The 17,910-nt window shown below is 37.9% G+C and overlaps 1 protein-coding gene and 1 long non-coding RNA gene across 5 annotated transcripts in view; both read right to left on the reverse strand.

The window, feature by feature from the left end:
* Window positions 1-5,406: 5,406 nt before the first annotated feature.
* On the reverse strand, window positions 5,407-6,470 carry LOC307153929. Its single transcript, XR_013820228.1, has 3 exons — window positions 6,215-6,470; window positions 5,746-5,828; window positions 5,407-5,644 (listed from the first exon to the last, which is right to left on the reverse strand). It is a non-coding gene; the product is annotated as an uncharacterized lncRNA (long non-coding RNA).
* A 108-nt stretch (window positions 6,471-6,578) lies between these two features.
* dpyda (dihydropyrimidine dehydrogenase a) overlaps window positions 6,579-17,910 on the reverse strand; it is a 179,251-nt gene continuing 167,919 nt past the window's right edge. For 2 of the 4 annotated variants that reach the window (XM_079863360.1, XM_079863362.1), the window contains exons 21-23: window positions 12,838-12,984; window positions 12,579-12,719; window positions 6,581-8,732 (exon numbers count right to left, since the gene is read on the reverse strand). In XM_079863360.1, the coding sequence (XP_079719486.1) occupies window positions 8,562-8,732; window positions 12,579-12,719; window positions 12,838-12,984 (459 nt within the window). In that variant the 3' untranslated portion in view covers window positions 6,581-8,561. Of the gene's footprint in view, window positions 8,733-12,578; window positions 12,720-12,837; window positions 12,985-17,910 lie in introns of all 4 variants that reach the window. The other 2 variants (XM_079863361.1, XM_079863359.1) reach the window with 2 other exon arrangements.

The raw sequence follows: 17,910 nt of genomic DNA on the forward strand, positions 1-17,910 counted from the left end.
CCAGATCCACTATTTGATTGCATTCAGTACTTGCTCTGCTGTAAAACACTGAGCTATTTCAAGTTTTGCCGATGATAGGCTACCTGTATATTCTTTTGTTTTATGCCTGTGCCCTGCGGTAATGAGTGAAATTCATTAGAAAACAGACTTTCTTTTATAATTTTTTTCTTGTTATATTGTTTAAAACTAATAGATTGAGGAATACTAAGACGATTGATGTGTAACTTTATATATAAGAACGTATATAAATAATTCAGTGAAATGTGGGGGTCAACTGTTTTGGCTATTTTTGCTATCTCATAAGAACTTCAATTTTTGTGACATCAACTTCAAATTTGGTACACAACTTCGTAAGACACATGGCTTTCATTTTATAGTAATTAAGGGTAAAAAAATATTGTGTATAAAATAAAAGATGTTTGGGACAGTACATTCATTTTTACAGTACACTTTCTTTTTTTTCACTTCAGCAATAATCTGCTGAGTATCTTCTTTAAAAAGAGACCAACCTTAGGTCTGTATTCCAAAGCATTCATGGTATTACAATCATTTAAGTCTGGATAGTGCATTTTCATCTCAAAAAGGGGGGTGACAGTGGTTAATGTTACTATGAAAGATTTCAATGTTTAAGAAATTGCTTGGAAAATGCATTTTGAGCGAGTTTGATTCATGCATTGATCGTTCATCTTATTCAAAAGATGATGCCTTATGTACTGCAGTAAGTTAAATACAAATGTTTCCCCTCCATAATGTTAGTTTTTAAAGCAATGCAAGAATTGATTTCTTAATTAAAACAACATATTTTTTAACAGCAATCTTTTGCATTCCTGATTTTGCATTCCAGCCAACCATTAGCATTAGGAATGCCTACTTCGGTCAATAACCACTTGGCGACAAAATTGCTGTGTGTGTGAATGGCTCTCGAGGCAACGTCCTTACCGAAATAGAACCTCACAAGTGACAAATTTGGAATCATCTATAGGCAGCAAAACTATTGATTACGGTTGATTCAAATACAGTTCGACATTAGCGATATGCTAAGCTAACAGTGTGATACTTTAATAAAGCATAAAAATGCATAGCACACAAATGTTGGGTGAAATAATTGTAATTACTCGACACTATTATTAATATAGATGTTCCAGTTTGGAATGAAATATATGTAAATTGAAAAGAGCATTTCTGTTGTCTGACTTGGGTGATTTATTTTTCATGGATCTTAATGAATTCTGTGATTGCATTCAACACTGCTTTGCTTGGTCAAACATTTTGGACTTCACTGCGAAAAAAACCCCCCTTATATAAGTACTGTATGTATGTCTAAAACTAATGTTTAATTAAGAAAAAACCCAATCCCACATTTTAGAAGGGAAGTTATTGATGTTTTGCATCTAGAGTTAATGTCTATAAATGTGATGCTTACAAAAAAGACTGAAAGATTGACTTTTTAAGAAATATGAGGATTCTGGATAGTCAAAACACTTTGAGTAATAAATGTCTCAGGCTTGATAACAAGATACATGAAAATGACAGAGATGGACACAGCGTATGTGGACACCTGCTTTAGAACATGTCAGTTTCTCAATACATGTGAATCTTGTACATGCAATAAGCCGCTGCAAATTTAAATAATTACGAAATCCCTCACAGACAGCAGTGCATTCATATGCAGAGAGGAAACATATGAATATATACAGTGTGTTTATTTGATGAAATGACTGACAGTGCTGTTTCCATGCAAGTCTGCGAGGTTTGATTACGCGCTGAGACCAGCCCACAGGACAGAAAGTGATGTGCCTTTATTAAAACACCGCCGCAGTCACTGAATGCATACAGATGCCATAATGTAATAGATAGCATCACACGTCGAGTAACAGAGCGGCAAGAAAGAGCGAAAGGGAGGGAGAGTAAAAAATAAAGTCTGTCGGCTCAGTTCATGTCGCCGCGCTGGAATTTGCATGTTATCAGAGGCAAAATATCTCAATCAAAATGTCACCCGCCGCCTGCAGTCCTCGGCTGGGCTTTGATGGCGCAGAGGCCAATTTCTGTAAAGTGGAGCTCAATGCAAGGACTCTCCAAGGGACAGAACAACTTCCATCTTAGAATTTGATATGGAGAAAGAAGGAAGTCGGGGAATTGTGTAGCTTTGCTTAGGTTTAATGCACACCGGCTCACACAAATGTCAGAATCAAAAGATCAAACAGTGGCTTAGCTTATGCCACCAATATAGATTTATACGGTTTTGTTTTGAAAGTATATTTTTGTCATTTTTGCCTATTTTAAAGGAACAGTTCACCCACAAGTAAAAATTCTGAGCCAGGAAATGCCTCCATATTCAAACTTGAGACACCAACATGAGCCCCAGAGCAATCAATTTCAAGAGGTTTCTAAAAACCTGACTGACTTTACCTATAACATACAGAAAAGATGAAATTCCCACATTCACACACCAGTCAGGATACTTAGCACTTTCTCCAGACTACCTCTGTCTCCCTCATTACCAGAGTGTGAAAACGCCTGTATCTGTGATTAATTTTAACGCTTAAACATTTCACTGGACCCAGATATTAAAGTAGCAGTTTAGAAAAAGTGCTAAAAACTTGCAACACTTGTATAACAGAATGATGAATTAGTCTAGCTGTGTCCATCTGTCTGTGTGAGCGGATTTGTCTAGCGCCCTCTGTTGAAACTCACTGGTACGATGCTCAAAGTTCACAGTGAAACACACATGATGAGATCAAGTCCTGAATCATCAGGACCAAATACCATCCTGTCCTTCCTCCTTAGGCTCTGTTCACTGGTATTTCCATCTCATCTCAGTGACCTTTACCTGTTAAGCTCTGGTATCAGAGTGTCCTCAAACACACACAGACACACAGACACAGACACAGACACACACACACACTCAATGGACTTACATAACCAGTCAAGTACACACACACACCTTCTTCCAAAACATGCACCCTCACAAGTAAAACATCAGGTTTATGGGACAAATTCATTATTATACTATTTAAGTGACTGTTGTCTGACAAAGATGCTCGCATACACTTTACTTAAATATGTTTTCTAAGATTCAAGCTACGATGTTTGAAAAGCATAAGCAGGTCCACTTAGATTCTGTGGCCACAGAACTCCACAGAAAGTGAATTACTGCCATTCACAAATGTATTCACATTACCAGTTAGATAGATAGATAGATAGATAGATAGATAGATAGATAGATACTGCCACCACACTTACAATATTCAGTTTACCCTGGGCCGTTCCCCCTCTCACTCCTGCCTTTGATAGGAAGATGAGATCGCTTCTGCTCACACAGACTCACTCACACTCACACTCACACTCACACACACACACACGAAATCAAATTGATTATTACACAGTACAGTGGATAATCTATTACTATCAATGTTCTGGGGACCGTGTCCTTTTGAAGCATAGCTAGAAATGCTTTCTCAATCTCACACCCCACTCTTCATGCACAAGCACGGCACAACAAAGAAGCTTCACAATGCATGTCAAACTCCCGCTCCGACTGCACCGTGCAAACGCCACGAACAGTCAACCGGCGACAACAAACCCGCGGTTAGGCTAAGTGTCGCCATCAGAAAACGGCACAGACAACAATACGGCCCGCCAGCATGTTGTGGGTCTTCATATAAGTCCTGTCGGTATTGGCTCAAAGCTCCAGACTCTGGCAGCTCTTCTTCTTGTTGGTGACGTGATACGAGGCTGATTTTAGATTTAGGGGAGGTGTGGGCCGGCTCGCATCCATTAAAGAGAAGGTGCTGGGAACTCTAATTCATTTGTCACTTTAGCCTGGAAGTTCTAAATGTCAGACACCACGATTTCTCAGCACACATCCCTCCTGCTCAGTAAAGACAGAGGCGAGATATTGTATCGAACGACGGTTGGGAACAAATACAAAGCTCTGAGCTAATGTTTCTGTTTATTACAGCTGTCCTGATAAATGACTTCTGCCACAGAAGTTTCAGTCCATCGCACAAGATCCCACCAGACCTCACTCTTGTCGAAATGTGCACTGAAAGAGAAGACAAAAATGCTGAATTTATACTTCTTGATCGTACATTACATTATGTGTCGCTTTTAGTGATGTAGTGCATATCCATTTCAATGCATTCGGCATTGCAATTCAAGTATGCATTTTATTAGTTCATGCATTCCCTAAGAATCAAACCATGACCCAGACCCTGCTAGCACCATGCTTTACTGTTTGAGCTACACGAATGCTAATGCAGTAAAGAATTTTTTTTTAAATAAATATAGTTGAGCATCACCACCCTGAGCATTTATGGAGCATATAATGGTTCTGACATCAACTGAGTGAACTAGCATATGACCACTCATGATTACATATCAATGCCTATACAGCATTCAGCAACTTTTTGATGAACAAAAGTATGAATTACTACGGTCTGTAAATCATATTGTTTGTTTGTCTTAAAGGCACAGCAACAGAAATAGCTGATTTAAAAGGATAACCTGGTGAACATGATTTCACCAAGTAGCCTACCACAACTTCCAATCAACCAATCAGATATGAGGGACAAGTTTACAGTTTATGTCATGTTTAGGCTTAGAACCAGGGATCAGTGTTATTCACCTATCATTTCCCTCTGATTTTAGGGAAAAGTTATGGGTAGGGTTAGGTTTAGGGGTAGGGACAGGAATGTTATTGTCTGACTTGGCAAAATCACGGTGACCAGGATGGCCCACCAAAAAAATGGAAATTCTGTCAGCATGCCGTTTTAAACCTGCATGACTTTCTTTTTTCTTTGGAACATAAAACATGATATTTTAAGAAAAGTCTAGGCTATTTTTTATAGACTTCTTTTGTGTTCCTCTGAAGAAAGAAAGTCATACAGGGTTGGAATAACATGAGGGTGAGTAAATGGTAAAATTGTTAATATTTGAGTGACAACTTTAAATCAAAGGGTCAGATGTTAAATTCTCGTGGAGAACCGAATAAAAATCAATTTATGTATTTACTGGTGTAAAGCATGACCTGAGATATTTTCAATTGCGATATCATTTTCTTGAAAATTAAGCATATTTCCCTGTAATTCTCATTACTGTATATATACTCATTATATATATATACACACACTATTATATTTATAGAATGGTAGTATTTATATTACATTTAATTAATGCTGCATGTTTTTGATTGCGAATTATAGTTAGGCCTACTGTTTTATAGTCAAAAATAAAAATCACATTATTGTAATGAGAACTTTGTGTTTAACTCACTGAAATAACATTATAATGTAGTATATTTTTAACTATACCTGTAATTCGAAGGCTCAGATGGTCAAGTCATCATGGAGAACTGAATAAAGACCTCGACTAACATCTTTAAATAGATTTTTGGGGAGAAGTGCATATAAATACAGTACACTGACACACACAGGCATTGAGTCTTTTAAATGTTGAAATGTGAAGCAGTCTAGTGGATCATCATTTAAATTCCACTCTGACTCTTGGCTCAAATCCAGACGTCAGACAATGGATTGAAATTAAAGCCAAAGCTAATTGGAAAACATGCCTGACAAAAACCTCACGGTTAGCCATGTTCAAGCTGGGTAACCCTCACTCGCCAAAGAGTGGATACAGCTGTGACCTGAACAGAAGAGCAATGTTTTTCAGAACATCATTAACATTAATGGAGGCACAATCAATCAAAGAAGATTTGAATCTCAAATTGTTTAATATTCCATTTACCTGAACACTTCAAACTACATTTCTGTGGCTGGCTGCAAATCCTGATAAGTTGGCTGCGTTTCCGCGTAGCTACGCTTCCTCGCCTAGTCGGGAGAATGCATTAATTAATACATTTGTTTGCGACAGGCACAATTATGCTGTTGTTCAGTGTGTACTTTAACAAGCAGCAAGGACTTTTCAGAAATGTCTGGCTGCTGAAGTGAGCGTTAAGGCCAGCACCCTCGTCATCCCTGCAAAGGAGACATGTCAGCACACCCCCACACGCTTAATACGCCACTGATGATCGTTTGCACTGGCCTCGAGTTCACACCACTGGTGCGAGATTGATGCCATGTTGATTTTTAATGATGTGCGCTACGACACAAGCGGAGAAGGGGGGAGCGCCATGCATCCTGCACTGCGACCATGCAAAATGTCATTCTAATTATCTCACCAGCCAGCCAATGAGGAAGTAAACATTTACACTAACCTGTAACCCCTGAAGCCGAGACACGGGGCCCGCATTCGGAGTGGAGCCCGATTTATTGGCAGACTCTGATCTGCCCGGCGACTAATCAAACCAGCCGGCAGCGTTTGGCTTCCATCCGTCTGTAAACAACACAGACTACGTGACATCTACATAACAAATATGAACTATCACCCTCGTAGGTGAACGCCCGAGACCTCAATTATTCCAGTCTCCTTCAAATGTTTTTCGCGTGTTGCCGATCTGCAGATTGCCCTCATTAACCCCAACCGGTATTACTGTATTAATACAGTACACAAGGGAATTACTTACAACAGTGCTAGTCAAATAAGATTGACAACAAGACTTTTTATTAATATGCAAGTTCACAAGTGTGCAATTACAGATAAGTACATGTTACTATAAGTAGGCTTACAGATAAGTATACATTATTAGGCAAAAAAAATTAGATCAGTGGTATGAAACATTTAAAAAAATCAACTTAAGAATCTGAATGTTATTTTCTAATATGTAGGGTCACAAAATGTATATGATTATATAAACAAAAAGTATGCGATTAATCGCGATTTGACAGCACTAATATATATCTTTTTTTTATGGGTGTGTGTGTATGTATGTATGTATACATGTATACACGGACTATATCAAATATTTATTTATTTATTGGAGTAAAGTATGACCTGAGATATGTAAGCATATTTTCCCCATAATTCTCATTACCTTAATATATAAAAAAATAATATATAGTATAATTTGTAAATAATGGTAGCATTTGTATTACATTTAATTACTGCTGCTTTAAAGCTACACTGTGTAATTTTTTAAGTTGATTCTTAGCAAAAAACACTGTTCTTTCAAAATGATATGTGCTCATTAATGTGTAATTACTTCTACCAACTAATTAAGTATTCTCGTGAGCGTAGAATCTGCCATTTAGAATACATACGATCGAGTCGCTCGAATGGCGGCAGCCATGTTGTGCCTCCATCTTGAAAATACATTAGCCAAAGAGGGACATACCTGGAAATTCAAGCTTCGCCTTTCGCGTTTTGGCACTCAGTGGCACCGTGACGAAATGCGAGGGGGAGATTACTCGCGACTGCCGGCAGATTTGAAATAATACGGCCACCGTAGGAGTTAAAACGCCCTCGGAATGGGAGGGGCTAGAAAGTAATATTCAGTTGGTAGTCATAAACAATTTCACCACTAGATGGGAGAAAATCCTACACAGTGTAGCTTTAAATAAACAAAAAATGTATTGAGGATTGTATAATTGAGTAACTGTTTTATAGTAATTGATTTTTTTCACATTATCGTATTGAGAATTTTAGGATTTACTGTCATTAAAATAAAGTTATAATGTAAAGGGCTAAATTTTTCTCTGTTTTCTTTTGATTTTGAGCTGAAATATGAGCCAGTATTGACCCAGAGCACTGCTATCCTGACCGGTCATCAGTGTGTTAGATGGTCTGTAGAGAGCGAGCGAGGTGCTTCTATGTGCAGTACGGATGGGCCCTGTATTTGTTGAGATAGCGGGAGTCAGACTTGACCTTTTGGGTTCAAGATGAGTAACAGCTAGTCTTCATCTCTAATGTCTGGAAATAGTCATAGATGACCTTTACTTAAATGTTCAGTATATTTCTAGGGTAGACCGTCCCTCTAAATGACCCTGTCCAGATGGCTAATGCAATCAAACTCAACCACATTTGTTATTAAGGGTTAAAAGGACATTAATGCCAATTAGAAATAAAAGTGGGTAACTAATACTTTGGGTTTAGTTTTAGAGGTATGCTGGCATTTTGGATACAATATAGCATTATATAACATAAAAACAAACCTTTTCTAATCATCATATGTTTTGGAAAACAACGCTGAGTGTGATTCCGTGGCAAACCATCCACCATTCAATTAAAATCCATTCATCTCCTCATTCCCCATCACCACCTCTTGTATATGTGATTGCATTCTGTTGTGGATGTAGTGGACGATCCATCACTGTGGCTCTTGTTAAAGGATACAGCGTTCTTCCCACATCTGCATAAACAGCCATTATTCCCTCTGCTCAGATTCATTCCCATCAGCCCTCAGAGAAAGAGAGACAGGAACTTCACCTCGACAAATTGCCTTGCTATTGTTTCAGAATAACACCACGCTTTACACCCTCTAAGATTATTTCTAGATAATTGGCTCCTGGAAATAAGGCAATTATTATTATTTTTTAAATCTAATTATTTGCGCCCCCCACCCCCCTCAGACAACAAAGTTAATTCTTCACACTGCAATTACAAAGTAAATTCGATGCTGTGATGTAGACATTTTTATCTTTTTTTTTTTTTGTCCCGGATTTCTCTCAGCACACGGGTTCCACGACTTGAGGGAGGCCTCGCTTTGGCACGTAAGCCGTTGTCCTGGCAACCATCTTGATGCAGTGGATGATGGGGCAGACGCTGAGGCAGAGAGTACAGCCGGTGCAGCTGTCCTGAATCGAGGGGAGATGAGTCTCGGGGTCAAACACAATGGCCTGCCAGACACAGAGACATTAGAATCATTATATCCTTACCAGGGGCGACAACCTGCTACGACTGGACGTCACACAGTACAAATGTGACAAAGACTGTGTGCTGTCCGTACACTGAACGACACAGATGTGTGAGAGCTGTCAAGAACATGTCATGTGGGTCATATTTCACACATTTCCCAAAATCAAAATAAGAAAATAATTTCTCATTGCAGTATTGAAAAAAAAAAAAAAAACTAAAAAAACAACAACACAACAATGAAATAATATTCAAATATAATATAATATAATATAATAATCATATATGATGATATAATAATGATGTATTATTTTATTATATTATATTATATTATATTATATTATATTATATTATATATCAATTGTAAAGTACTTATACATCGTGATAATATTTGGAATATCTGCATTTAATTTTTTTTCAGCTGGTTTAAAAATGAGGATGATTAATAATAATAATAACAATAATAATAATAATAATAACAACAACAACATCAACAACAATAATACATTTAATTATTTTAAAATTATTTCTACTGTAATTATAATATTGCACAAAAACAATATTATAATATAATATATCATATATAATTCTGAAGTATTTATACATAATAATAATAGTATCTGCCTTTTAATTTTTTAAGCTGGTTTAAAAATGATGATTCATTATAATAATAATAATGACAGCAACAACAATATAATTGTTTTAATGTAATTATTTTCACTGAAATACAGTACACAAAACTGTATTAAAGTAATTAAAATGTAAAGCGAATTATCTTTTACTTTAAAAAACTTAGTAATGCTAATTAATGCATTACCAATGCATTACAGTAATGAGAATTTGGGAGGGAAATTCGTGTAGTTTGCATTGTGGCAATAATGAAATATTTCCACAATGCAAAAAATCTTAAATGGGCTTAAAATATAATTTCCTTTATGTAACATGTAACTTTTTATAAATTTTTGTTTGATATTGTAGTGAAATGTGAATACACTACGGAGCAGAGGAAGGAATGGCCATCAATCTAAACATTATACTAGACTGTTAAAACAATCAGTAAAATATTGTGTTTGTACGACAGGAAGATTAGACATTATTTTGGCAGGTGAAATCGAGTATGGGCACCTTTTCAAACATAACCGGATTGCCGCCGGCGCGTCAGACTGCTGTTTTGTATTGCTTGATGGGCCACCTATTTGATCGTGACACATTATGTTGACGAATGCTCCTCTATATTAGAAAGCATTAATAATGTGTAATTCCTCTTAGAGATCCACTCACAGACAATGAGCGTCACTGTGAACAATTACTGCTTTGATAAAACCCGCACTCTACTTCATCAATACCCTTATGATAAATTGCAAGGGACATTTATTTAACAGGAGAGGGTGAGATGAATACTTTAATAAAACTGTCAGAGCCATCCCACTTGCCGTACTTCTGCAGGCTGAAGCACAGGGGACATCACCATTTTCAGCGCTAATATTCATTAGAGTCTCTAAAGGGAAAATCACGTGCGCTAATAAGCCATCTTTAGCCTGCTAGTAAGAGGCGCCATAGCAGCATTTGGTTTTTTGTTTGTTTTTATGGCTTTTTTGACACTTTTTATGCATCTTTTTCTGTCAGACTAGACACTAAGTATGACATAAATATTGATATATTGGTTTCACCAGCAGCTATCACCCTGTAGCCCAAGACTGGTTGCCCACTGAAGCTAAGCAGGGTTGAGACTGGTCAGTCTCTGGATGGGAGACCTCCTGGGAAAACCAGGTAACTGCTGGAAGAGGTGTTAGTGAGGCCAACAGGGGGCGCTCACCCTGTGATCTGTGTGGGTCTTAACGCACCAGTATAGTGACAGGGACACTATACTGTCAAAAAAAGCACCGTCCTTCAGATGAGATGTTAAACCGAGGTCCTGACTCTCTGTGGTCATTAAAAATCCCAGGATGTCCTTTGAAAAAAAGTAGGGTTGTATCCTGGTATCCTGGCTAAATTTGCCCATTGGCCTCTGTCCATCATCATGGCCATATAAATACTGATGGTCTTCATCACTCTGTCTCCTCTCCACCAATAAGCTGGTGTGTGTTGGGCGTTCTGGTGCAATATGGCTGCCGTCGCATCATCCAGGTGGATGCTGAACATTGGTGGTGGTTGAGGAGATTCCCCTCTTCTATATGTAAAGCGCTTTGAGTGCAAAGAAAAGTGCTATATAAATGTAACAAATTATTTTAGTTTGGTATTTATAGTTTATATTGGTTTTAATATTGACTTCAGTATAGAGGGTATGCATTGACGTCACTTTCCCGCCGGAACACGTTCCCTCAGCCGGACTGAGTGGCAAAAGAGCTGCTGGGAAACTGCGAAAACGCCATGCAGTAAAACGAACGATTATCAGTTTAAACTAAAGGTTGGACTCGATATAGAGCTCCTTATAACTTACCAAAGATCCAGTGAGCCATGGATATTGACATGCAGCCAGGAATCGTTTTTCCTGACTTAATATGTGCCTGATTTCGACACCGGAGAAATAAATAAAGCAAATTTGCCTGTGAACACTTTATATAAATACAATATAGGTATGCCTAAATCTGGGTGATCATTTATATCAATGTTATATACAGTATATCATCATATCGTCCAGCCCTAAAACTTGTAGTTTTTTTGTCAGTGTTTAAAAACATCCAATTAAGCAGAAAATACGATGGTTTTAGCCCAAAATTCTGCATACTGACACAAAATGATAACTGCAAATGTAGCTTTCGGCAATCTGTGAAATTATACCTCAGATTTCTTGTCAAATCTATTTTTACAGTCAATCTCAAAGCTCTTTCCCATTTTAGATGCGTTCTGTGTGTTTTTTGCAGCATTCACGCTGAAAACCAATGCTGCCGCCCAGTCTTTTTGCCAATCAGTGGGCATAATCGCTAGCCTAGCAATCTAGCGGCAGCAAATTTTATTTTGCAGCCAGTGTCCGTCTTGCAACTCTCCGTTGGCTTGCGAGCTGGAAAAACCAAACTCAAGTCAGGCCAATCACATCGTGTATAGAGTCGGTGGGCGGGCTTAACATAATGACGGCAGAGTTGCGACGGTTCCGCGTGAATTCCCTGCTACTTGAAAACAAAGAAGATGGCTGCTGCTGCTGCTGGCGAACAGCGGTCTTTCGAAACGGCTTTGGCCGCGACTCTAAGACGTGGAGTTAAGCTTTTCTTTGAAAAAAGAACAAAGAACGGCACTGAAGTCATTCTTAAAAAAAGGAAGATGTGTTCGGAGTTTTGCCGACCGGATATGGCAAAAGTTTAATCTATCAACTAGCTCCGCTGGTGGGAAAACACTCTGGTTGGTTGTAGCGCTATCCTATTGCTTGCAGAGGGAATTTGAAAGACAACCGTTTATCCCGCCCCTCGGATTGAGCCCTGCCAATGGTGAGTTCCCAGACCCAACATCTTGATGTGGGTCTGGCTTGTCTGGCTACGTAATCGCAGTCACTCTGGCCGACGGTGACTTTACACTCTATATTATTTGAAATCATGCAGAATGTTAAGCATGTACGCTAACTGCTAGGCCACATTTTTGGCCATTCTATGGCATATTTTCATTGCTTTTGCAAACATAAACCTCATTAGCTTGAGATGAAAAACTGTTAGTAGCTGAGAGCAGAACATGGTTCTTTTTCAGTTTATATACCTACTATCTGAAGACTTGGAGCCCTGGAAGGGCCAGGAGCTGTAATTTAACAGCCAGAGGCTTGGAGCTATCTCTTTGTGTGGGAACAAACAGGCGGTGTGTTGGTGTGTTTCTGTATGGGTGGGAGGACAGAGAGAGGTACGCACCTGGTATCCAGCATCATTACAGGTCATGTAACACTTCCCGCAGTTAATGCACATCTCCGGATCGATCAGAGCTTGCACTTGCTCCTGAATGTTTAGCTCTTGATAAGCACCGATGTGTTTCAGAGCTTTGGCTATCACATCCTGAGCACAAAAACACAAACATATGGGATTTTCAGACCAAAGGTCAAAGGTCTTGAGGTTGGAAAACATCTCTGAGCTACAACTGTACACAAGCATTGTATAATTTAAGCAAACCCACTTTAACTCTTGGCACAGGACCCTTGGGAGTGTAAACTCTTGTTCCTTCAGTGGAAATGGTGTCGTCACTGTAGTCTTTCAGTTTCTTTTTGTGGTTTGCAATCGCCTCTTTCTTTTCTTTCAGATACAGGCCAAAACTGGGCAGACTCTATGGGGAACAAGAAACAAACACACTGAATTGTACCCGAATTGTAACATTTCAGCCATTTTTGTCATTGTTAACTAAAACTACAATTGAAATACAGCTGGAATAAAATAAAACATAAATATTAGATAAATAATAAAATAAAAAATAAGTTGAAGTACTAAAATAAAATAAAAAAAATAAAACTGAAAATATAAAAATAAAAGCTAATTAAAAATATTACTGGTAATAAAAACTAATACCAATACAATTTTATGTTTTTTACCAATACCGATTATTCAGAATGGTATCTGCCTATACCGATAGTTTGATTTTCTTAAGGAATAAAAATCTCTCCAAATAAATCTGTAAACAATACATGGGACCCTTTAATTTGGTACATTACTATAATATAAGGTTGAAATTTACAACAGAGCCCAAATGATTACATTCAACTGCTATTTATTTTTAGATATATGCTTAAATTTACACTCAAATAAAAACTGAAAAGTACGTATACAACTCAGTTGCACTTAAGGTAGCTTTCTGCTTACTTTTAATTGACAGGATATAATCGGCCCTTATCATCGGCTGTTTTTAAACAATCGGCCAATGGCCAATAGTGAAAATAATTGGTTTTACATCTGAGCATCCCTTATAAATACTATAGGCCTAATAATAAACTAATTTACCCCAAGAACCAGTATTAATTTAGTATTATTTATTGGGTTCTACCATCCAATTCACTAAAGGAATAACTAGTGGGATACGTTCTTCTCACATTCTTCTCTGGACACTTGTTATACTATATGCTCTCCAAAAACAGATGCCTGATATCATTTGGTGATTTAGTTGAGTTTTCTTTGAGGTAACCAATTATATTTCCTGTCAAACTCAATTACGTTGAATTCTGAAGCACGCTCTTCCTTTCACGCAGTGCCATGTGTTCTCCTTTAAGATGCTCTCACCAAGAAGACCGATATTTACGCTTACTAGTGATTACTGATTCACCGGGCTTCAGATGCCATGTGTGCCAAAGCATCAGTGCTACATCCCTCATTAGACCATCAGAGAAGTACACACGCTCACAGGAGAGGAAAACAAAGGCATTAAAGACACACGCTGCTCCCTTTCGAGGAGTGGCTACTCTTTTTCATCTTTGAAAATTAATGAGATCCCTTCTGTCAACATACAGCGGTTTAGAGTCTAATCTGCTCCGGGCTTAACCGCTTTCATTCCACGCAGAGGTGAGACTTCAGGTTTGTGGCGTTTTGCACGAGGCAGCGTTTTAATGCTAAAAGAAAGAAAACTTATTGGCAAGCACACACACGATCGATATTACATTCGCGGTCCCCGAAGCATCTGCGCACGTTGTCAAAATCGCTTGTGCATAAAAAGTAAAATGAAAACTGATGTAGGTCACGCAGAATGATTTCTGAGAGATTATTGTCCTTGGTTTACCACTTTTGTATCTTTTGAAGGCCCTGTACTGTAAAATCATGCAATATATTTGCAAAAATATTCATTTGCCATTCAGGCTTAAGACATTACTGTGGCGACGAACAGGGATTGCCGGCTCGCTCGGAATTGTGTGTGGAAGATTCTCCCGCTGATGGATTCAGGAGGAGTGTGACGACAGGAAACATGATCTTGGCCACTTCACACTCTCTCAGTGAGCTTCTCATTTAGAACCTGGATGGCTTCACTTATTTAATTCTCAAAGCCAATTCTCACCATGCTTAAAAAAACAGGTCTTAGCAGCTTTCTGAAACATGGTGGATGGATTTTTGCTGGTCTCCCAGCTCTACCAATAGGATTCCTACACATTTGGCGGCTCTATATTCAGGGTTTAGTCTGGACCTTGGATGCATATGGAGAAATCTTTAAATTAAATACGGGAATATTAAATACTGTAAAATAAATGCTGAAATGTTACATTTGAAAAGCATAATTTTTATGAAGTATGAATCTTTTGTCTCTTATGCTCACCATGGCTGCATTTATTTGATCAAAAAACAGTAATATTATGAAATATTATAACAATTTAAAATAACTGTTTTCTGTTTTAATATATTTAGGGCCCGAGCACCGATGGTGAGAGGACCCTATTGTTTTTGCTCCGTTTATTATTATTCTTCTTCTCCAAAGTGAATCGCTTTTTAGAGGGCCTAAACATGCTCGAAAACTCATGAAACTTTGCACACGCTTCAGAAGTGGTGAAAATTTACGTGTGATATGGTTTTCAGAATTGTGGGGGGCAAATTCGGTAAATTATTGCCCCCACATTTTGCCCCGGCTCCTGGTTTCACGTACAGGTATGAAATTTGGTACATACATGTAATGACCCAATACCTACAGAAAAGTCTCTTGGAGCATAGCCCTAAACACAACAGGAAGTGAGCTATTTTGAACTTCCTCCTGGATTTTGGGCATTTTTCGTAATTTCCTGATGTTGTACTTTAACGAACTCCTCCTACAGATTTGATCTGATACTCTTCAAATTTGGTGAGTGTAATCTTAAGGCCTTTGTGACGTTAAATTGCGAAGATCTAGAGTTTTCGTCGAAGGGTGTGCCCTCGGCGGCCTGACAAACATCTATCTATAAATTACAGGAACGTCTGTCTGTCTGTCTGTCTGTGTGTGTGTGTGTCTGTTCCTCGCATATCTCTCGAACCGTTAGTCCGATTGATTTCAAACTCGACAGGTGTCTTGCCACGGGCACGAGTAAGTGCAGTGCCAAGTTTGACATTGTTTGGATGAGAAATGCAAAAGATATCGTTAAATATATCATTTTTAGAAGGTTGTGGTTTAAAAATAAACATTCTGACATTAGAGAGTTGTATCGGTCAAAGAAGCCCCAAGAAGGCTGTGGTTTAAAAATAAACATTCTGACATAAACACTCAGTCAGCTACACTGTTTACTTCTGAATATTATAGTTTGGTTCCCGAACGTGATAAATCCATCTATCTATAAATTACAGAAACGTCCGTCTGTCTGTCTGTGTGTTATTCGCATATCTCTCGAATGTGAGATAACCACTAAATGTGTGAAAACCACTATTTTCTGTTTCAAACTTTCACATAGCATCTTTAGGTTATAACAACATTGAAAATCAAAATCTGGATTTGAATTTTTTAAGATTTATTATAAAAACGGATTATTTTTTCCCAAAAATGCAATAAATTCATGACTTTTTTTTTTTTTTTTAAATGCTATTAATCCATTGAATCAATATAAAGTTATTTTTGATCATATTGCCATCGCAAGAAATATCTCCTGAACTTTTTTGACGGCGATCAGCTCACAAAAACTGATTTTGCACGGGCACTTTGCACTGCTCCCTGAATCGAGGTGCTTATTCATTTGTGGATGTAAACTGAATCTGTAAGTCAGCTATGCTGTTAGTGTTTACTTCTGAATATTATATTTCATTCTGGTGCGCTTAACGTTGTCGCTACTGTGTAATAGTAGCCTATGCTATTCACCAACTAAACATATCCTATTCAATGCGTTCACAGTCTCTTTCACGGGCATCATTTGTAGTTGCCTATTCACAAACTGTTTGCTCAAGCATAGCGTTTTCTCGGAGTTCACTGTGTGCTTTTTACCATGCACAAATAAAAATGTCACTGAACTTTTGCTGTGTAATTGTAACAATAAGCACACACCAAACCAACAATTACTAAAAACACACACAAAAACTGATTTTGCACGGGCATTTTTTGCACTAGTTCACCCAATTTCGGCCTTTTGGTGATATATGCATGATCAGATAAGTTCAATATTAATGTTGCTTGCAGTTCTGATGTTGCTAGGCAACCACAGACAGCCTGCAGTAACTCAGGCATACAATTTTCAATCTGCCACAAACTTCACATGTTTGATAAGAGTCCTGTCCTGAACACATGCCAATGCTCATTATGATTATAGCAATAGCACCACCTGCTGGTAGCAGGAAGTGTGGCAAATACAAAACGTGCTCGAAAAATCATGAAACTTTGCACACGCTTCAGAAGTGGTGACAATTTACGTGTGATGTGGTTTTAAAAATTGGGTGGGGCAAAATGGCTTACTTATTGCCCCTACATTTTGCCCCGGCTCGACGTTTCACGTACAGGTATGAAATTTGGTACACACATGTAAAGACCCAATACCTACAAAAAAGTCTCTTGGAGCATAGCCCTAAACACAACAGGAAGTCAGTTATTTTGAACTTCCTGTCAGATTTTGGGCAGTTTTTGCCATTTCCTGATGTTGTACTTTAACAAACTCCTACAGTTTTGATCTGATCCTCTTCAAATTTGGTGAGTGTAATCTTAAGGCCTTTCCTAAAGGTGCCGGGTGGCGGTGGCAGGGGTGCGAGGGCCCTTTTCATCGCTGCTTGCAGCTTTAATTTAAATTGTAATTTATTCCTGTAATGTCATTACTGCAGTATTCAGTGTCACACGATCCTTCAGAAATCATTCTAAGCAGAAAGCATTTCTTATTATTTAAATGTCAAAAACAAACCTTAATACAGTTTTTTCAGGATTTTTGAATAGAAAGTTTCATTTATTAACATTATAAATGTCTTTACTGTCAATTTAATGGATACTTACTGAAGAAAAATATCTAAACATCAAGGGACCTTAAAGGAACAGTTCACCCAAAAAAAAAAAAAAAAAAAAAAATCAATGTCATTCCAAACATCTATGACTTTTTTCTATGAGAAACTCGTAATAATAATATACGTTTAAAAATGTCTGTCTAGAGTATTTTTCCATTGTTGCTTTGGACCCCACTGACTTTCACTGTACGGACAGAAACAGTCTCTTCTTTTTCTTTCTGAAGAAGTAAGTCATATGACATGAGGATGAATAAATGATGACAGAATGTTCAGTTGTACATGAACTATCCCTGTAGCGCTTGAAGCCGAACCTGCGAAACATGCATCACATAATCGCATTACA

The sequence above is a fragment of the Squalius cephalus genome (assembly GCF_949319135.1).
Source record: "Squalius cephalus genome assembly, chromosome: 25".
In the NCBI taxonomy this organism is placed as follows: domain Eukaryota; kingdom Metazoa; phylum Chordata; class Actinopteri; order Cypriniformes; family Leuciscidae; genus Squalius; species Squalius cephalus.